Here is a 22326-nt window from a genome sequence, read left to right on the forward strand (position 1 = left end):
GCGGAACTTGCAGTGAGCCGAGATCACGCCACTGCACTCCAGCCTGGGCGGCAGAGCGAGACTCTGTCTCAAAAAAATAAAAAAAAAAGAATTTGATTTGAGTTTTTCCCCGTGACTAGAAAAATTACATGGTAACCCCATGTTGTTGAGGGTGGAGAAAGCAGTTCCAGGGGAGTTTCGGCTGAAGAAAGCTCTGCTGTGTTCATCAAATTCCTCATAACCCTTAGGAGGTGAGTCTTCCCTCCCAGAGTGAAACCCAAACTAGGCACTCTGAGAGTTTGGAACACGGCTGACTCAGCATGAGGTGTGCTGTCTGGCTCACTGACTACCATCCTCAAGGACCATGCCAGAACAAAGATCCCAGTGATCAACCTGAGACAGCTGTGATAACCATTAAGGGTCTGGTAGGTAAAAGTGCTGTGTATTGGCTCTGCAGCCTTGGGTCAATCACTTAATCTCTAAACTGTTTAACAGTAAGTACTCAATAAATGTAAGCCATTTATTGCTTCTTAATTTCCAGTCTCTAAAATGGGAATACACACACACACACACCCCCCCAGGTGCCTGTTAGGGTCAAATATGATGTGTTGTGCTTTATCTTTATTTATTTATATTTATTTATTTTTTGAGACAGTCTTTTTTTTAAAAGTAAACAAATCTTTTATATTGTAAATAACTGTTCCTCAATGGAACTTTTTGTATCCAGTTTACTTCTTTTCTAAAGCTGGGATATTCATATTAAATACACTACAATCTCTATAAAGCAAAGAGTCTATCTCTGTGAAAACACAAGTAATTCTTGATGGCAATATTTTTCTTAATTCACCTAAATAAATGCAGTTTGGAAGGCCAAAAGGAGAAAAAAACACTTCAGATTATCAAAACCAAAAGAGATATGAAAAAATAACATATTTAACAATGTAGGTGGGAATTTTAAATACAAGATCCTGTTGAAAATATTGATATTCAAAGAAACAAACAGCTTTGGATCCATAGCCACAATTTAGGTTTTCCTAGATTAAAATCAGAAGTGATTTTATTGTTGGAAGATACATTAATTCTTTGAAGTCAGAATAAGAGGCTTGACAATTTAATTTCTAATTAAGTGACTGAATAGACAAAGGATCAAATACAAACAGTAGTGCAGGAAGAAAATAAATTGGAAGAAATAATTGTTCAACCAGTAGTAATAATTAAGACCACCATTTAAAAATTTTCTATACACAAAGAATGAGAAAATAGTTATAATATTATTATTATACTTCTTTCTTCTTCAGTATTAGTGGACCCACATTATCTCCTGTCAATTCATTGTGTTTATTATGTGAACCATCACAGGCAGGAAATTTAGAACGCCAACACCTACAATAAGCTGCTTAGTAAGACACAAATCTTCAATGTTTATTTCATTCACTACTTTCGGATTTTCCTTTTGTATTTTAAGATTAATCAAGCTATCCTTCTGTTGTTTCTTCTTCGGGAGGAATGGACGAACTGCAAGGTAGCCAAGAAATGCGAGTATACCAAGGAAAGGCAATAATCGAAGCCATTCTGAAACTGTGAGTCTAGCGAACCCGGTAATGCTTTCAGGTACTGGGAGCCGCTTCAGATATGCGGGGAGCTGCACCTTCACGATGCGGGCCACGCTCTCCAGCACCATCCTGGCCAGCGGCATCCACTCCTCTCCCGAGCCCTCTCCGCTCTGGCCAAGCTGCAGCGCCTGCGCCGAGAGCGGAAGCGGCTGGCGGGCACTCGCGGCCTCGGCCTGGGCGGCGGGCCCTCGAGACAGAGTCTTACGTTGTCACCCAGGCTGGAGTGCAGTGGCATGATCTCGGCTCACCTGAACCTCCCAGTTTCAAGTGATTCTCCTGCCTCAGCCTCCCGAGTAGCTGGGACTACAGGCACGTGCCACCACGCCCGGCTAATTTTTTGTATTTTTTGTAGAGATGAGGTTTCACCATGTTAGCCAGGCTGGTCTCGATCTCCTGACCTCATCATCTGCCCGCCTTGGCCTCCCAAAGTGCTGGGATTACAGGCGTGAGCCACTGTGTCCGGCTTTGTGCTTCAAAAAGCACAATAAAGTATTAAAACCAGGGGCAGTGATTTAAAAAGCAACACAGAAGGACAGGAAGGTGAAGGCCATTCAGAATCCTGATATAAGCAGAAGGTTTAAAAATGGGATCAACTGCCATAGAGGCAAGCATAGGAAATTAAATCCCAAATGCCATGCAGCTAGGCACAGTGGCTCATGCCTGTAATCCTAGCACTTTTGGAGGCCAAGGCGGGTGGGTCACTTAAGTCCAGGAGTTTGAGACCAGCCTGGGCAACATGGCGAAACCCCATCTCTACAAAAAAATACAAAAATTAGCTGGGAGTGATAGTGCATGCCTGTGGTCAAGCTACTTGAGAGGCTGAGGTGGGAGGATCACCTGAGCCTGGGAGATCAAGGCTGCAGTGCGTCGTGATCACGCCATGCACTCCAGCCTGGGCAACAGAGAGAGACCCTGTCTCAAAATAATAAAATGCTATGCTTCTTTCATCCACATCTCACCAGTTTGTTCCTTTCTATATATTTAGCTCTTCAAAGAGGCCTTAATGTTGTCACAGAGCAGTGATTCCCAAACATAGCTGATAGAATCATCCAGCAAACAATTTTAAAAATCCAGATTCCCTGCTGACCACCCACCTATCACTTCTACCGAGTCAGCTTCTGGAAGTGGATCTGGGGAAAGCAGTTTGTTGCTATTTTTTAAAGTTCTTGATTCTCTCATTTATTTCTCATGAGTAGGTAAATTGGTATGGCTTTTTGATGGCACTTCAGACCACATATCAAAAATTTAATTATCTAGATCCTTACTCTGACCAACACTTATATCTGTCTATTCAGTATCTCCTTTGGATGCTTTCAAGATATCCTGAAATCAGTATGTCAAAACTTAAATTCACGATCTTTGCTTAACCCAAATATGGTCTTTTTCCAGCATCTCCCCCAGGGAATAACATATCATGTACTCAGCTTGAGAACAGAATCCGGGTATCAGAAGCAGCCCAGAGTCTGGAGCCAGAGTGCCTGGGCTCAAATACCAGGTCCACACTGACTTTGGGCAAGTTGGCTAACCTCTCTGGGCCTGTTTCCTCAGCTCTGAAATAAGAATGATGCTAATATCTACCTCAGTTGAATGAGTTAATACTTAGCATAACGCCTGGCATATGGTTTAGCTAGCAGCTGCTTCTTCCTTGACCATTTCCCCCTTAGAGTTTCCCGTCCCAGACTATCACCCACCAAGACTTAGGCCCCTTCCATCTCCACCCCTACCACCTTAGTGCATACAACATCATCTTTAGTATAAATGAGTGCAAAAATCTCCATTTAAAAAGATGAATCTCTTAAAAATGCAACAGCATAGTACATTTGAAAAAAATGAAATAAAGTCACTTTTCTGTTTGAAACTCAGTGATAAGCCTTTGTTCTTGGGATAAAAAAACAATCTGGCCGGGCACGGTGGCTCACGCCTGTAATCCTAGCACTTTGGGAGGCCAAGGCAGGTGGATCATCTGAGGTCAGGAGTTCGAGACCAGCCTGGTCAACATGGTGAAACTCCGTCTCTACTAATACAAAAATTAGCAGGATGTGGTGGCAGGCACCTGTAGTCCCAGCTATTAGGGAGGCTAAAGCAGGAGAATAGCCTGAACCCAGGAGGCAGAGTGTGCACTGAGCCAAGATCATGCCACTGCACTCCAGCCTGGGTGACAGAGCAAGACTGTCCCCCCCAAAAAAAAAAAAAAAAAATTAAAAAAATCCACCAGCCTCCGGGCACGGTGGCTCACACCTGTAATCCCAGCACTTTGGGAGGCTGAGGTGGGCGGACCACGAGGTCAGGAGATTGAGACCATCCTGGCTAACACGGTGAAACCCCGTCTCTACTAAAAATACAAAAAAATTAGCTGGGTGTGGTGGCAGGCACCTGTAGTCCCAGCTACTAGGGAGGCTGAGGCAGGAGAATGGCGTGAACCCGGGAGGCAGAGCTTGCAGTGAGCCAAGATCACGCCACTGCACTCCAGCCTGGGCGACAGAGCGAGACTCCGTCTCAAAAAAAGAAAAAAAAAAAAAAAAAAAAAAAAGGGCTGGCTTCAGCCTCCCAAAGTGCTGGGATTACAGACGTAAGCCACTGCGCCCAGCCAAAAAAATCTTTTTTAAAGGGACAAGGTCTTGCTATATGGCCCAGGCTGGAGTGCAGTGGCTGTTTACAGATGCAGTCATCATGCACTACAGCCTAGACCTCCCGGGCTCAAGTGATCCTCCTGCCTCTGCCTCCCCAAGTGGTGGGACTAAAGGTACATGCCACCGTGTCCTAAAAAACTCTTTAATGTGCCAATCTCTCTCTCTAGCCACATTGAGCCTCTTCTTAAATATAGCATCACAGGGCCTTTGCACACACTGCTCCCTCTGTCTGGAACAGTGTCTCCTTCCATTCCCATTCCGATTTTACACAGTTAACTCCTGACATCTTTCAGATCCCAATTCCAAAGTTACTTTTTCAGGGAAACTTCCCTCAACCCTCCCAAACTAGATCAGATTTCCCTGTGAAAAACCCTTCTGGCTCTGAATAACTTTCTTCCATAGAATTTATTACAACTTCTGATTATATATGTTTAGTAGTGATTGGCCGGGTGCCGTGGCTCACGCCTGTAATCCCAGCACTTTGGGAGGCTGAGATGGGCAGATCACCTGAGGTCAGAAATTCGATACCAGCCTGGCCAACATGGCGAAACCCCATCTCTACTAAAAATACAAAAAAAATTAGCCAGGTGTGGTGGCAGGTGCCTATAAGTCCAGCTACTTGGGAGGCTGAGGCAGGAGAATTGCTTGAACTCGGGAGGCGGAGGTTGCAGTGAGCTGAGATCTCGCCATTGAATTCCAGCCTAGGATAGAGTGAGACGCTATCTCCAAAAAAAACCAAAAAAAAGTTACTAGTGATTATTTAATTGCCTATCTCCCCCACTAGAATTTGCTTATCACTGTCTCCCAGCATTTAGCACTGTGCCCAGTACAAAGTAGGTGTTTAATAATTGTTGAATGAACTATGAAAGTCACGTGACCCAGTAACTTCACTTCTAGAAATCCAGTCTAAAGAAATATGTATACAAACTATTCCAGCTATAACAATACTGCTATTCCTCCTGCCACTGGCACTTACCATTGATGTACTCACTACATGCTGTTTCACACACAAACTCATTTAATCTTCACTATAACCATATGAGATCCCATTATATTCATTTTACAGATAAGAAAACTGAGGCACAGAGGTTAAGTAACTTGCCCCAAGGTTTCACAAGTAGTAAGTGGACAAACAGATTCAACCCAGACACAGTGGCTCTGGGACCCCAATTCAGGCACTCTATACATTATAATACAGATATATTTCATGCAAACTTCAACTGCAGAAATTTGAAATGGTGCCATAAATATTAGTCTTGCTTTTTATGTAAAGTTTGAAGAAATGCAAATCCCCCAAATTAAAAGTTTTAAGTTATATAATTTCAAAGCTGGAGAGAGTAGTGAATTGTAAGCATCCCCTTTGCCTCCCCACCCCATACATACACTTCACGTGTTCATATGACAATATAAGTCTTGAATCATGGGAATTATGAATTATTTGTAATTTTTTCTTTTTTTTTTTTTTTTTTTTTTTGAGATGGAGTCTCGCTCTGTTGCCCAGGCTGGAGTGCAGTGGCGGGATCTCGGCTCACTACAAGCTCTGCCTCCCGGGTTCACGCCATTCTCCTGCCTCAGCCTCCCGAGTAGCTGGGACTACAGGTGCCCGCCACTATGCCCCGCTAGTTTTTTGTGTTTTTTAGTAGAGATGGGGTTTCACTGTGTTAGCCAGGATGGTCTCGATCTCCTGACCTTGTGATCCGCCCGCCTCGGCCTCCCAGAGTGCTGGGATTATAGGCATGAGCTCCCGTGCCCAGTCTATTTGTGGTTTTCAAGAATGCATCCTTTATATCAATGCAACCACCCTGTTCTAGGCTTTAGTACAGCAATATTTGAGTTTAAGAAAAAAACTCATAAGCTCCTCTTGGGGGAAAATAAGAACAGAAATGAGTGTCTGCTTTAAGACTGAAAATCAACTTTTATTCAGCAAAATGCTTGCTAACTAGATTTTGAAATCTAAAGAAAAACTTGAGAAAAAAATGTACTTTGCATTGACTGATGACACATTCTCAATCTCTCAACACCCAGGGAAAATAATGCTAGTGTGAATGAATGTGGTAGTTTACTTCTGAGTCATGCAATTTAAAAGTTTTTGACTTTTGGTGAATTCATATGCTTTTGAAACTATTGACTATTATTTAGATAGTCATAAAACAAAAGTTAATCTGAAAACTATTTTCAAATGGTATAGTAACCTTAAGTTTACAGCAGAGTCTGTCTTAAAGGTATTGTTTAAACATGAAAGCTCAATTTATCTGGATGATGTTAAGATGTACAGTTCACTCGATCATCTTTCTACAGCAGTCTTTCCTAATAAGGCAATTACTGATAGTTAGATTGCTAAAAATCCAAACACTTTACAATTTTGATGTTAACTCTTCCCTACCACCACATCTGTAAAAGATAAAAGTAGAAGATTGGTTAAATAAATCATGGTACATTCACCATGTTAAAGACTACGGCGCTATTAAAAACAAGATAGATGTGTATTTAACAGTCTGGAAAGATGCCTGTGATTCTAAGTTAAAAAGCGAGTTGCAGAGTAACATTTGTATACATGATATAGTCCAATTCTTGTTTTTAAAATTCCTGTATGCATACATAAGTTTTTTGTGCAAAAAAAAAAGGTCTACAAGGATTCTTATAAAATCAGTAACTGTGTGCTTGCCCTTAAGAGAGTAGAACTGGGGAAGAAATTTCACGTGTTTATTTCTTTTTCTCTCTTTATTTATTTTTTGTTTTTTTGGAGACAGGGTCTCGCTCTGTTACCCAGGCTACAGTACAGTGGTGTGATCTTGGCTCACTGCAACCTCTGCCTCCCGGGCTCAAAAGATCCTTTTTTTTTTTTTTTTTTTTTTTGAGACAGCATCTCACTCTGTTGCCCAGGCTGGAGTGCAGTGCAGTCGTATGATCTTGGCTCACTGCAACCTCTACCTCCCAGGTTCAAGTAATTTTCCTGTCCCAGCCACCTGAGTAGAGTAGATGGGACTACAGGCATGCACCACCATGCTTGGCTAATTTTTGTATTTTTTGTAGAGACGGGGGGTCTCACTATGTTGCCCAGGCTGGTCTCGAACTCCTGGGTTCAAGCAATCCTCCCACCTCAACCTCTCAAAGCACTAGAATTACAGTTGTGAGCCACCATACCCCAGCCTTCATGTGTTTATTTCTGACTTGCTTCTATTGACAGGCAGTAGAGTTCAGTGGTGTAAGCTCAGTCTGCTTAGGTTTGAATCTGAGCTCTACTACTTACTTAGCTGTGGGATCTTGGGCAGGTTACTTAACTTCTCTGGCCTCAGTTTTCTCACCTGCAAAATGAGGACAACAATAGTACCTCCCTCAAGGGATGTTTGAGGATTAAATGAGCTGATGCATATAAAGTACTAAGAACTTTATCTGTCACATAGTAAGTGCCACATATTTTATTGAAAAAAGTGTGTCTTTACAGTGAACATATTTTCATGTATTAATTTGAAATCCCAACCAACCAACCGTCCCTATGTAAACAATATAAAATGGTATACACTGGGGAGGAGACGATAAAAAATAAAAAGCTCCCCAGGCAATTTGATCACCAGCCAAGCTTGCAAACTACTGACTCAGAGGCCAAAAGCAGGGATAAACCAGTTGAAGTGGGGCTGAGTCCCAGTTGGGGAATGCAGGAGACTTCTGGAAGTGGAAAAAGACCATAAAAGACCAGAGAAGAGCAGGTCTCGAAGTACGGTGGGAAGCCTGGATGAAGTGACTCTACAGGGAGAAGGCAGTGTGTGGGCCTGGCGTCCTGTCCTGGCTTGTGTGGAGAGAGCTCACAAGTAGCTGTTTCTCCCCTGCCTGAAGTTACGACAAGATGGGGCACGCTGTGCAAAGGCTGCTCAGAAGGCGGTCAGCCTTCAGCAAGACACCCAGGAGAGCAGCCGAAACCTCCACCTGGGCTCTCTCACTGGCCAGTGAGCAGTCCAGCCAGCCACCCCGTCATAGCTCCAGGGCCATTTCCCACGTAGGCACAGGGAAGTTAGGGCCTCAAGGCTGAGGAGCTTGGACTCAGTAACTCGCCTCAGGCCACATCATTTGGGATGAGAAACAGCTTAGAATCCATTTTTCCCTTGCCTGTGCTGGGATGTATACCATCAGGCCTCTTCCCACTGCTGGGTTTAACGAGAGTCTGAAGAATTTCCAAACGGACCCAAGTGCAAATCATTTCTCTCAACAGTAGTTCTAGCTTCTCTATAAAATGACTGGGGGCCAGGAATGATGGCTCACACCTGAAATCCCAACTTTGGGGGGCTGAGGCGGGCGGATCACTTGAGGCCAGGAGTTCAAGACCAGCCTGGGCAACAAAGTGAGACCCTGTCTCTTAAAAAAAAAGACTGGGATATCTGGGGAATACCTGTGGTCCCCAAATTTGGAGGAGGAGATTTCTTAGAAAGATGCACGTACACTTTTAGACACAGTTAATTCCTGGGGATCAACGACTTCCTAAAGCGAATATGAGACCCTGGAGTCAGAACTCAAAGCAAAAATACCTTCTACTTCTCCTAACATACAACACAGGTTGTCAAGGTCTCTTGCTAATAGGTAACTTCCAACTTTAAAGTGGTCTTGAACAAAAAGGGGGGCTACTGAGATGGAAGGAGAAGAGGACCTGGGATTATACCTCCCCATTCCCCATCTCCCCATTTAGCCCTAAGATGCCTCAGAGTCCTAGGGAAAAACAGATCTTTCCTCCTGGGGTTCAGTAGCACCTGGAGAGGCTCTCACGAGGGGAGGCAGCCCACCAGTCCTCCTACCTCCTGGCTCTGTGGCTTTGGCTCTGAGCCCTCTCCTCAGATGTTAGACAGCCACAGAGCCAGAGTCCTGAGTTCAAAGATGGGGTCGAGGGAGAAAAGAAGATGTTTGCTTGGCTTTTTGAGACAGAGTCTTGCTCTGTCGCCCAGGCTAGAGTGCAGTGGCGTGATCTCCGCTCACTGCAACCTCTGCCTCCCAGGTTCAAGCGATTCTTCTACCTCAGCCTCCTGAGTAGCTGGGATTACAGGCACACGCCACCATGCCTGGCTAATTTTTATATTTTTAGTAGACAGGGTTTCGCCATGTTGGCCAGGCTGGTCTCAAACTCCCGAGCTCAGATGATCCACCCGCCTAGGCCTCCCAAAGTGCTGGGATTACAGGTGTGAGCCATTACACCCAGCACGTTTGGCTTTCTTTCCCCGGGTGAGGCATTCTGGTTCACTGCCCAAGCAGCAGGCCCCCAACACTCTTAAGTCCAGCAGACAGAGGCAGCTGCAGCCTGGAGGGAATTCTGTCAGCTGGAGGAATTTGCAGACCTCTGATGCTCTAGGTAACCCAGAGCCCTGAGGATACCCAGATTTGGCTGGGGGAGGAGGAGTGACTGGGGAAGGGTCTGTCAAGCTCTTCTACCCAGAGCAAGAGGTGGGAGGTCTTTGCTGCTGGAGGCAGGTGGGGGTGGGGTGGCAGTTCTCTGCAGAGGGCTGTCAGTTTGAGTGCTATCAGGCCGGGTATCTGAACCCTCCTTGTTCCCCCATATCTTAAAAGGGAGGCCAGAGGTCCTGGGCAGAAGTGCCTGCCACCCCCCACCCTCCTGGCGATTAGCAGGGGCCTGTGGAGGGAACAGGAATTCAAAGCCCTTGGGTCAGAAGTTAACTATTTCCAATCTTCCTCTAATTTGGCTGGGGCCAGAAGACTCCAAATATCTTTCCCTTTCCCACCCTGATTTCCAAATGGTCAGTGCCTCATACTTAGGGGGTTACACCTGTGTTCAAAATGTGACTCCACAATTTATTAGCTGGGTGACCTTAGATAGTTACAAAGTGACAAGCCGAGGTTTCCTATCCAGTTAAATGGGGCCAATTCCAACCACCCCATGGGGCTTTTAGGAGGATTAAAGGGGCTTATTACATAAAGTACATAGTGTGATTCTGGAATTCAGTAAGCTCTCAAGTGGTATCTGGGTGGTGGTGGTGAGTTTTCACAGCCCTTCCTTGCCAGCCCTGCTACCTGGGTTGGCAATGCCAGGTGACTAAATGAAATGAGAAAAAGGCAACTGAGGCAGACATGGTCCTCCAGTCTGAGAAGTGGGAGGGGAGTTGAGAAAGGTTGCTGGGAGTGGGGGCCAATATCCTGGTTCCAGGGAAGACTTCAGAGACCCTGGCCTCCATACTGGTACAACTGGGACTTCAGCCATTATGTCTCCATACTGGTACAACTGGGATTTCCCCAAACACTTTGCTGCCTCTGTTATGGGGTGAGACAAATTTCAAGCGGGGCTGGACCCTGCCTATGCCTCACTGGCTCTCCCCACCTCACACTCCATGATCCAGCCAGATTCAATGTATCCAAGTCCCTGGAACCCTCGTGTTGTTCCTCTGCCAGAACACTCCACGTCACCTCTCATGCCCAACTCCCTTGCCTAATTCTTCTTCCTTGGCTGCCAGCTTGGACATCAGTTCCTCGAGGTTTCTCCAAGAACATGTCAGCAGCCCCTCCTATGTGACTCTATATCACTCCTTTCCCACCTCTCCCTCAATCTCTTTTTCTTTTTTTGAGACGGAGTCTCGCTCTGTTGCCCAGGCTGGAGTGGAGTGGCTTAATCTCAGCTCACTGCAACCTCCACCTCCTGGGTTCAAAGCCATTCTCCTACCTCAGCCTCCCAAGTAAACTGGGATTACAGGTGCTTGCCACCATGCCAGGCTAATTATTTTTGTTTTTTTTTTTGTTTTTTTTTTTTTTTGTTGTTGTTTTTTTTGAGACGGAGTCTCGCTCTGTCGCCCAGGCTGGAGTGCAGTGGCGCAATCTCGGCTCACTGCAAGCTCCGCCTCCCAGGTTCATGCCATTCTCCTGCCTCAGCCTCTCCGAGTAGCTGGGACTACAGGCGCCCGCCACCACGCCCGGCTAATTTTTTGTATTTTTAGTAGAGACGGGGTTTCACCGTGGTCTCGATCTCCTGACCTCGTGATCCGCCCGCCTCGGCCTCCCAAAGTGCTGGGATTATAAGCGTGAGCCACCGCGCCCGGCCATTATTTTTGTTTTTTTTTGTTTTGTTGTTGTTGTTAGCAGAGACAGGGTTTCACTATGTTGGCCAGGTTGGTTTCGAACTCCTGACCTCAAGTGATCCGCCTGCCTCGGCTTCCCAAAGTGCTAGGATTACAGGTGTGAGCCACCATGCCCGGCCCCTCCTCAATCTCATATATGCATATATTGTACTTATTTTGTCTCTCTATACTAGCAGGTAAGTGGCCCTTTGAGGCCAGGATTTTTGCACATTTTGTTCACTAATGAATCCCCAGCACCTAGAACAGTACCTGACAGTAAACAGTACCTGAACTCTAATCAGGAGTTCATTGAGGGTTAGGAACTGTGGCCTTACTTACCCTCTGAGTATCCAGTACCTAGTAGGTACTCAGACATTTGTTGGCTGAATGACCATTTCAACTTGGCTTTGGATCTCAGACACTTCACTGTTTCTATAAGAGAGGAGCTGGATTTGAACATGTTTGCCAAATAAGGAGGCTGCTGCCCACCCACACACTGGTCAGGATAAAAATCTCCACCCAGGGCCGTGCACAGTGGCTCACACCTGTAATCCTAGCACTTTGGGAGGCTGAGGCAAGACGATTGCTTGAGGCTAGGGGTTCAAGGCCAGCCCAGGCAACATAGTGAGACCCCTTCTGTATTTTATGTATTTATTTATTTTTGGAGATGGAGTCTTGCTCTATTGCCCAGACTGGAATGCAGTGGTGCAATCTCGGCTCACTGCAAGCTCTGCCTCCCAGGCTCAAGCAATTCTCCTACCTCAGCCTCCTGAGTAGCTAGGATTACAGGGGCACACCACCACACCAGGCTAATTTTTGTATTTTTAGTAGAGACGGGGTTTCGCCATGTTGGCCAGGCTGGTCTCGAACTCCTGACCTCAAGTGATCCGCCCACCTTGGCCTCCCAAAGTGCTGGGATTACAGGCGTGAGCCATCATGCCGGCCGCCTCTAATTTAAATACATATATATATATATATATATTTTTTTTTTTTTTGAGACAGAGTCTTGCTCGGTCACCCAGGCTGGAGTGCAGTGACACGATCTCCGCTCACTGCAACCTCCACCTCTCAGATTTAAGAGATTCTCCTGCCTCACCCTCCCAAGTAGCTGGGATTACAGGCACCTGCCACCATGCCCAGCTAATTTTTGTATTTTTAGTAGAGACAGGGTTTCACCATGTTGGCCAGGCTGGTCTCGAACTCTTGACCTGAGGTGATCTGCCCGCCTCGGCCTCCCAAAGTGCTGGGATCACAGGTGTGAGCCACCGCACCCAGCCGCAAAAAAAAAAAAAAAAAAATTTAATTTAAAAATTAAGAAAAAGGCCAGGTACGGTGGCTCACACCTATAATCCCAGCACTTTGGGAGGCCGAGGCGGGTAGATCATGAGGTCAGAAGATCGAGACCATCCTGGCGAACACGGTCAAACACTGTCTCTACTAAAAATACAAAAAATTAGCTGGGCATGGTGGCACATGCCTGTAGTCCCAGCTATTCAGGAGGCTGAGGCAGGAGAATCGCTTGAATCCGGGAGGCGGAGTTTGCAATGAGATGAGATTGTGCCACTGCACTCCAGCCTGAGCAACGGAGTGAGACTCCATCTCAAAAAAATAAAAAATAAAAAATTAAGAACAAATAAATCTCCACCGAGAAAGAAGTTCTCACTTAAGAAATTTGGCCGGGCACGGTGGCTCACGCCTGTAATCCTTGCACTTTGGGAGGCCGAAGTGGGTGGATCATGAGGTCAGGAGATGGAGACCATCCTGGCTAACACAGTGAAACCCCGTCTCTACTAAAAATACAAAAAATTAGCCGGGCGTGGTTGCGGGCGCCTGTAGTCCCAGCTACTTGGGAGGATGAGGCAGGAGAATGGCATGAACCTGGGAGGCGGAGCTTGCAGTGAGCTGAGATCACGCCACTGCCCTCCAGCCTGGGCGACAAAGCAAGACTCCATTTCAACAAAAAAAAAAAAAAAAAAAAAAAGAAAAGAAATTCAGGGCCCTTTCCAGATTCTCTTTCTACTTTTGAGGAACGAAGCAAGCATCAGGATAAGGACAAAGAAAAGGAAGCTTTTCTCCCCCAAGACAAAGGATGAGGCCAAGTACATAATAAAAACTTGCTGTCTCTTAGCATAGGGCCAGATGAAAATCAAGACTCCGGAAGGGGGGCGTCTGGCAGAGAGACTGTTGGGGTGGGAGAGTGCAGAAGACAACTCACTTACTTCAGAACAGAGAGGAGCTGATACCTCCATCCAGGATCACAGTATTGGAATCCTCAGGTAATCAGTTAACCCAGCAATTGTGCCCCAGGTGTATAAATAACAAATAGGGGTGCACAGGTCACCAGAAGATTTGCACAAAATGGAAACTACTGAAATGCCTATCAACAGCAGAATTGTGGATAGTCACATAATGAAATACTATACAATGAGAATCAACTAGAACTACATCCAGAATTATGCAAGAATCTCTCAATAGTGCCATGAAAGCAGCCAGAGCTAAGACAATTGTATGAGCCTCTTACAGAAAGTTCAAATGCAGGCAAATTCACCTGTGGTACTCAGAAGTCAGAAGAGTGGTTATCTAGAGAGAAGGGTTGAAATTAGGAGGGAGGGGGCATCCAAGGCCCTGGTAATGCTGTTTCTTGATCTGTGTGCCAGAAACACAGGGGTTTTAAGTTTGCAATGTTCATCAGGCTGCACACTCATCATTTCAGCACTTTTGTCCACATTTGTTATTCTTCAATAACATCGAGTCTCTGAATGGAGACCGTTCAGCCTCAGGACCAAAGCCTCAACTGACTGGAGCTGAGGAGGCCCTTCCCTCCCTCCTCTTCCATCATCCTCCAGATGCTTTGCAGAGCTATAGTTTCTGGCCCTAGAAACTCTGCTTGTCATAAGCACTGCCTTCCTTGTGCAGCAGGGAGGTGAGAGCACCCTGCACTGGGTAACCTAGGAACACTGTGGCGTATGAGGAGGTGGGAAGGGAGACTAGAGGTTTGAGACCTGCTCCCCAGGCACAAGCTACTGGTGATGCAGGACAGAGTCTTCAGCAAGTTAACCCTACTCTGCTGCTAAGCCAGAAAAGCAGCCTGCTAGGCTTGAAGGTCCAGTTCAAATTGGAGCCAAATTTATGGATATCTCCCTGGGATGTGAAGGCAAAACATCAGGGTTTAAATCCCGGCCTTCTGTTTATTGCACCAGTGACCTCTCACTGACTTCCTTAACCTCATTTTACAGCTAAGTGGAAATTATCAACAAATGCTTTGCAGGGCAGCCCGTAAGCACAGAAAATTACTAAATTAGGGCCGGTTGGTCACCTCCAGTCGGTCCTGTCCTGCCACTGTACCCGCCAGCCGTGTTCTCCATGCAATTCAACAAGGGCCCCTCATACTGGCTCTCTGCCGAGGTCAAGAACCAGATCCTGTCCAAATATGACCCCCAGAAGGAGGCAGAGCTCCACAGCTGGATCGAGGGACTCACCAGTCTCTCCATCGGCCCTGACTTCCAGAAGGGCCTGAAGGACAGAATTATCTTACACACACTCATGAACGAGCTGCATCCAGGCTCAGTCCCCAAGATCAACCACTCCATGCAGAACTGGCACCAGCTAGAAAACCTCTCCAACTTCATCAAGGCCATAGTCAGCTATGGCATGAACCCCATGGACCTGTTTGAGGCCAATAACCTGTTTGAGAGTGGGAACATGACGCAGGTACAGGTGTCTCTTCTTGCCCTGGCGGGGAAGGCCAAGACTAAGGGGCTGCAGAGCGGGGTGGACATCGGCGTCAGGTACTCAAAGAAGCAGGAGCGGAACTTCGACTACAACACCACGAAGGCCGGCCAGTGCGTCATTGGGCTGCAGATGGGCACCAACAAATGTGCTAGCCAGTCGGGTATCATCATGTACGGCACAAGGCGCATCTCTACAGCCCCAAGAACCACATCCTGCCACCGTGGACCACTCGACCATCAGCCTCCAGATGGGTACAAACAAGTGCGCCAGCCACGTGGGCATGACGGCTCCCTGGACCCAGCGGCACATCTATGACACCAAGCTGGGCACCAACAAGTGTGATAACTCCTCCATGTCCCTGCAGATGGGCTACATGCAGGGTGCTAACCAGAGCAGCCAGGTCTTCAGCCTGGGCCGGCAGATATACAATTCCAAGTACTGCCCACAAGGCCCAGCGGCCAACAGGGCTCCCTCGGGCACCAACGACTGCCCAGGCCCAGGGAAGGCCCCTGAATATCCCCCTTACTACCAGGAGGAGGCCAGCTACTAAGGCTCCCAGCACGCTGTCTCCCCACATCATCTCCCTGTCTGGGTTTTGGGGTTTTTCTGTGTTTTCTTTTTTTTTTTTTTAACCTGTTCAGTGTTGCCAGTCAACCGAGGGTCTGTGAGTGGCGGCATGGGATCTGGCAGCAGGGATTTTCCCCCCTTGCCTTGGTTCCTTCGCAGAACTGGGCCACCAGGCTGTGGGGGAAGGGGTTAAGGCTGTATCCCGATGCATGTAAGGTGAGGGTCCCTGCTGGCACGTCCAGGCTATGGGCTGAGCTGTGCTGGGAAGAAGAGACCTGGGCATGGAGGGAACCGGTCCCGGAAGGTTTCCAGTTGCCTTGCCTCTTCCCCCTTTTGTCAGCTGATCAGTTTGTGGTTTCTGTACCCACAAAAGTTTCAGGAAATATTAACAAAATAAAAATATGGCCGGGCGTGGTGGCTCACACCTGTAATCCCAGCACTCTGGGAGGTCAAGGTGGGCAGATCACCTGAGATCGGGAGTTCGAGACCAGCCTGACCAACATGATGAAACCCCGTCTCTACTAAAAATACAAAATTAGCCAGGCGTTGTGGCACATGCCTGTACCAGCTACTCGGGAGGCTGAGGCAGAAGAATCACTTGAACCCAGAAGGTGGAGGTTGCGGTGAGCCGAGACCGCGCCATTGTGCTCCAGCCTGGGCAACAAGAGCAAAACTCCATCTCGAAAAAAGAAAAAATATGTATTTTTTTCCCTGAGGAATGGGGCAGGGACAGTGGAGAGGGTGCTGGGAAATGAGTCCCCTAGGAGAGGGGACCTGACCACGATGCTAAAATATGTCAGGCTGAGTGGCCGGCTTTCTCTAGGACCCTCAGACCAACAGATCTCAGACCCTCAGGCCTGCCCAGGGGCCCAGTGGGGAAACTGAGGCCCGCACAAGGAAGTAGAATTCTGAGTTGTTAGGGCTAAGCCTGACCCCCTCTCCATGCTAACCACCCCCTACTGTGGTCCTCAGGTTTTTTTTTTTTGTCTTTGAGGCAGAGTCTCGCTCTGTTGCCCAGGTTGGAGTGCAGTGGCGTGATCTTGGCTTGCTGCAACCTCCACCTACCGGGCTCAAGCGATTCTCCTGCCTCAGCCTCCCAAGTAACTGGGATTACAGGCACACTGCCACCACGCCCAGCTAATTTTTGTATTTTTAGTAGATACGGGATTTCACCATGTTGGCCAGGCTGGTCTTGAACTCCTGGCCTCATGTGATCTGCCCGCCTCAGCCTCCCAAAGTGCTGGGATTACAGGCGTGAGCCACTGCGCCTTGCCCCTCAGTAGGTTTTAAGGAGCCCCCAGCCCTCCATCTCCCCTTCTGGGCCTGACCAGCTATACTGCTTCATCTCCCCTAGCCACATGCCCCGCCAAGTACTGCACAGGGACCCCCTTACCCAGGGGCCCTGCACCATGAGATAATGTGAAACACCAACTGTGGACCAAATGCAATAAAACCTCTGTTTTTAAGAAAAAAAGAAAAAAATTACTAGACTGTAAGCTCAAGGGCAGGGACTTCGTTTTGTTCATTGCTTTATTTGAAGTTGTGGAACAGTGCCTGATCTATGCAGATGCGAAATATATGCTTACAGGAAGAATGAAATGTAAATAAAGGGCATACTCCAGAGTAGGGGCTTCCACAATAAAAGGCAGTTTTTACACCCAGAGCTGAAAGAGACAAAACCATCTTGATGTTAACTTGTGCTCAGTCAGATGCATTATTGAACTTGGAAGTTTCCTCCCAAAGCTGATGGTTAGTTTTTAATCTGACCCAAAGGCTGACTATGGGTCAGATGAACCTACTGAAGGCCATAATGAAGGACTACATCTGTTTGACTGCCATTAAGCTGCCTCTCTCAGTTGTTCACCCTTAAGGATGAGTAGACCACTGTAGGTCACTCACTTTTAATCACTGCACTAATACCATGAAAGTTCCCTCCTCCCACCTCTCCACTGTCGGCTTCCAGACCACACTTGAAGGAAGGTGGCCCACAGACTGTGGGACTGGGATGGGGGAATGTGCCGGCTCTCCTTCCCTCCAGATTAACCTTTCCTCTTGAGCTACTCAAGACCCCTCACCTGGGCCCTTAGAGACTAAATCCAAACCAGTTTCCTCTACATGAATATTTCTGGAAAACCCTACAAAAAAAAAAAAAAAATGACTAAGTGCTCTTGGGGCGGGGGGCCAGGAGAACTTGTTATTTATAGCTGTGGGATTCAGGGATCCAATATTCTACCCTCTCCACTCAGGCCCTGCTTTCTGGTAGTAAAAAACGCCAGGGAGCTGGGCACAGTGGATCGTACCTGTCATCTCAGTGCTTGGGAGGCTGAGGTGGGAAGATTGCTTGAGCCCAGGAGTTTGTGACCAGTCTGGGCAACATAGTGAGACCCTGTCTCTACAAAACATTAAAAATTAGCCAGGCGTGGTAGCACATGTCTGTGGTCTCAGCTACTTGGGAGGCTGTGATAGGAGGATCACTAGAGCCCAGAAGGTAGAGGCTGCAGTGAACAGTGATTACATCACTGCATTCTAGCCTGGGCTGGGTGACACAGCGATTCCCTATCTCAAAAAAAAAGGGCCAGGAAACTTGGGGGTCTGAAATTTCCATTCAAATCCCCCCTGATCACTGCAGTGATGACTTGGTGAAGCCACAGTCATGTAGGCTTCATCTATAAAATGGGTCACCCTTCACAAGGTTGTCAAATTCATTCATAATTCATACAGGACTGGGCATCCTGTAAGGTACCAGGCCCTGGGCATATACCAAGAGGTAAAAGTTGTGTCTATCACCCTCAAAGAAGTTCACGAGCTGTTTGGCTTAAGTGAATCCAATCCATTAAGCTGTGCCTCTGTTTCTCCACCTTCAAAACCTCAGGCAAGGCTAGACTATGGGGTTTCTGAAGTTCAAAATTCTGAGATTAAGAGCTCAGCTTGTTTAACATTTACCTCACCTGCTTCAAGGGAATGTCAGGAGGATAAAGCAAGCTCAGAGTTGCAAAAGGGCTTTGAAGGGGAAGATGCACATACAAACAAGGCATTAATTACATCAGATAAGTTCTTTGAGCTGAACTTCATAGACACCCTTGATATTCATAACCCAGGGGCAAACAACAGGGGTGATTGTTCCCTTAGCAATATGGAAACTTGCCTGCTTGGCTAAACTTGAGAGTGTATACGTTCCTGCAGGATAACCCTTTCAACGTGGCTAGATCCAGGCTGGGGCTCTATGTTTTGAGGATGAGGAACTAGGGTGCAGGTGGGGTGGTAAAAGTGCCAGCTGAAGACCAAAGGGAGAAATAGCAATATGTTTTGTTGGGAAGTCCCAATTTATTGGGACCAACTGGACCAAGAAATGCACTTTTACTTAAAAAAGAAAGCAGCAGCCCATGCCACCAGAAGCCTACTCTAAGACCCAGCCATGTGGCAGGGAGTTTCAAGGTGTGCCAAGCGCATTAACCCATCCTTTGTTGTATAACCCAGGTGTGCTCCTGCCACAAACCCACCGTTTTTCACAACCGTAAAGCAGACATCCGAGAAAGCTGAATTTCCTCTAAAGGTTTAAAATGCCTGACGTCATCGGGAAGCACTCGCCAACCCAACCATGAAATCGAAAACCTGATCACTGCTTCCCCCCAAAACCTCAAGCCTAGTGAAGTGACAGCTAATCTGATATTTCTTGCTTCAGTAGGAAAGATAAGGTACAGACAACACTCAAAGCTATAGCCTGCTCTGGGAGACTGTAGTCAGAGAACTTGACAATGGGGTGGGGGGAGGGGGCGTAGATTTGGCAGAAGTCTGGTTAGCAATAAGGCTTCCTCAGGGAGCCGGAATTGGATTTGGGGCCCTGCCCGAGTTCACATTTTTACAGGTTGGCTGAGTTGCAGTTTGTTAGCCAGCCAGTAATAAACCCCTGCGCAAGAATTTAAAGTTTATGAGGCATGGCTTCTTAATGCCTCTCCTCAGCTCCCTACAGCCAAGGGTTTAAGGAGCCTAGCCTAGCCTGGGTGTTAATTGTTTTGTCAATCTGCAGAGTTATTTGGAGAGAATTTTTTTAAAAAGGGCTTCCACAGACTCAAGGTCCTCAATCCTCTTTTGGAGAAATAAAAGCCACTCTGTCCCCTAGGCATTGACAGCCCCACATTCAAACAGTGGGAATTTGTGCCTGGGGTGAGGGGTAAGTTGATGGAGACTTTAGAAGAATGCTAGGTAGCAAGAGTTCTCAATGTTTTGAAAGCCAGGTAAGCCACAGTTCCTTCCCCGCAAAAATGAATACCCAAGTTCCCAAAAATTTCAGTGTAAGGATCCTCTGAAACCCCACCCAAGGATCCAGGGTTATACCGTTTAAGAACTAAGGTTTCATCCCTTGCTGGAGCCCCCATCCATTGTCCTCTTAACCTAGAGGGAGAAAGCCCTCCACTAGCCAGCAACCGCCTGGGTCTCATAACACACTGGTTCTCCTCACTAAAGTTGCACCGCCCACCCCCTCAGGTTTTTGAACTTGGGGCGGGGGGCGGGGGTAGGAGTAACTGACGGATCAAAAATGTGCTTTGATCGCCCCCATAGCCCCAGGCCTGCCAGCTTGGGACACTGTCCCCCTCAAACTCCTCCCAGTGACCTAGCATCCCAGGCCTGAGACGCTGGGGGCGGGGTGGTTCCCGTACGTGATGGCCCCAGCCCAGGTGTGCCAGGGCCCAGTTTCCAGGCAGGCTACAGGGGTGCAGGCCCTCCGGGAAGGGCAGGGTTAAGAGTGCATTCCAGCTGCCGAGGAAGAAGGGGGGCGGGGTAGGGGAGCTCGAGAAAAGAAACAGACCCGGTCTGTCTGTCGGAGACACAAAGCACGGTTCACAAAGGGGGCCCGAGAGGGGCGAAGGGGGCTGCCCGGGGCACGGCTCATCCCCACACCTGCGCGGGGGTTGGGGGAAGAATGTGGCCGGCGCATTCCTCTGCTGGGGCCAGCGGGGGAGAACTTCCCACGTCGAGACTGGGTGGGGGGCTCAGCCATCCGGCATCTCGGAGGAGGGGGTCAAGGTAGGCAGTGGCTACCGGACAAGGGGCTGGATGTCATAGGCGCTCTGCTGCCCAGCCTTCTCCGTCAGCCACCACCCCCAATCCCAGCCCCCGAGGCGCGTTCTGCGCCTCCCCGGGAACTGAGGTGGCGCCAGGAGTCCTTTGCCCCGGCCCGAACACCCCTCGCGCGGTCCACACCAGAGGGATCACGTGCGGCTCCTACCCCGCGGTTCCACCCGGAGGGTCTTACCTTTCCCCAGCGCTTGGCCGGGATGCTGCTTGGCGCCTCCCGCCTCCAAGGTCACTTCAGCCTCCCCGAAGACCGCCCGGCACGGCTCGGAGGCCGCGCACTGCAGCCAGCAAACCTGCGCCAGGGCAGAGAGTGAAGAAGGAGGCTGGGTCCAGGCGTGCCCGGCCCTGCACTCCCCACCCCGCAGGGTCCTCACGGGCCTTCCGGGCCTCCCTTGGCCCCAGGGAGCGCAGCCCGGAGCTCTCCCCGACGCCACTGCCCCATGCGGACCCCGCCCGCCCCCCAGGGAGCGGTCCCGGTCGGGGCCAGGGCGAGGCTGTGGAGTACCTGGAGGAGGAGGAGAGGCGCGAGAGGTCCACGAGGGAGCCCCATGGCTGCAGAGAGAGGGGTGAGGCAGCTGCCGCGACGGCTGGCCGGTGCTCCGCTCAGCTCTTGCCCCTTTGAGCACCGCAGCCCCCGGGAGCCAGCGGGAGGAGGCCAGGTGAGCGCAGGTGGGTGCTGATTGGTCCAGCGCCACGAGGTCCCGCCCCCTCGCAGGTGGGACCGGTGCGGGCGCGGTTGAGGCCCCAGCGAACCACTCCTGGCCTCCCGGATGCCCTCCTGCGCTCTCCTGGCTTTTCTGGAGCTGTTCTCTGCAGAGACTCAGCCCCTGTCTCGCAGTTCTGGGTTAGAGGAGAAAAGAACATCCAGTGCACTCCTCAGCCTCCGCAGTACGGGAAGAGAAATGTTGCCTTGCCTTGCGGCTACAGCGGAAAAAAGTGGAGACACATCTGAAGTCGACTGAAAACGGAGGCGCTGTTATCCCAAAGCTTTGAAGCAGGCCCGTGTGTCCCAAGCCTCTTTCTGCACCTCCCGTGCCAGCCCGCCGGGGAGGATCCTCCGGGGTTTAAAACTAGCAGGTCCCGAGGGGCCGCGTTTCTTAATTGGATACAACTTCCGCATTTTTTTTCTTTCTTTTTTTTTTTTTTTTTTTTTTTGGAGACAGGGTCTCGCTCTGTCGCCCAGGAGTGCAGTAGCGCGATCTCGGTTCACCACAGCCTCGACCTCCCGGGCTGAAGCGATTCTCCTGCCTCAGCTCCCGCTGAGACTACAGGCTTGCGCCACCACACCCGGCTAATTTTAAAAATTTTTTTGTAGTGATGTGGTGGGGAGGAGGGTCACCCTATGTTGCCCAGGTTGGTCTCGAACTCGTGGACTCAAGCGATCCTCCGCCTCCCAGAGTGCTTAGGTTACAGGCGTGAGCCGCCATACCCGGACCGCTTCTTCCATTTCACAGCTAAACAAAGGGAAGCTAGTCGAGAAAGTCCCAGAGTTTGGAAGCTGCAGTGGTGCTAAAGGGTGCGAGCTAAGAGGGTTGTTATTAGTCCCATAACCTCCAGCACCCCTACCCCCCGTATAAATAACGCTTTCTCAACTTTCTGTAAAATGTAAATAAAGACAATTTTTAAAACGCAGAGGTTTTGAAATTGGTCTGAAATACTGTATATAATCTGGGTAAAAACTGCTTG

The 22326-nt window shown here is 48.5% G+C and overlaps 1 protein-coding gene and 2 pseudogenes across 7 annotated transcripts in view; 1 reads left to right on the forward strand and 2 right to left on the reverse strand.

Annotated features, from left to right (window-relative positions):
• The window catches only part of CDH3 (cadherin 3), a 170542-nt gene that overhangs the window by 61327 nt on the left and 86889 nt on the right, over positions 1-22326 (reverse strand). For 2 of the 7 annotated variants that reach the window (XM_055298425.2, XM_055298422.1), the window contains exons 2-3: positions 21146-21480; positions 20819-20933 (exon numbers count right to left, since the gene is read on the reverse strand). The exons of 2 other annotated variants lie outside the window; for them this stretch is intronic. In XM_055298425.2, coding sequence (XP_055154400.1) covers positions 20819-20933; positions 21146-21190 — 160 coding nt within the window. In that variant the 5' untranslated portion in view covers positions 21191-21480. Of the gene's footprint in view, positions 1-7472; positions 7528-20818; positions 20937-21145; positions 21850-22326 lie in introns of those variants that run through there. 3 more of the 7 variants (XM_063611587.1, XM_055298427.1, XM_055298426.2) reach the window with 3 other exon arrangements.
• On the reverse strand, positions 619-1754 carry LOC129492935 (CDGSH iron-sulfur domain-containing protein 2-like; annotated as a pseudogene).
• LOC129457618 (calponin-2-like) lies at positions 11509-15952 on the forward strand (annotated as a pseudogene).

The sequence above is a fragment of the Symphalangus syndactylus genome, chromosome 11 (assembly GCF_028878055.3).
Source record: "Symphalangus syndactylus isolate Jambi chromosome 11, NHGRI_mSymSyn1-v2.1_pri, whole genome shotgun sequence".
Classification (NCBI taxonomy): Eukaryota; Metazoa; Chordata; class Mammalia; order Primates; family Hylobatidae; genus Symphalangus; species Symphalangus syndactylus.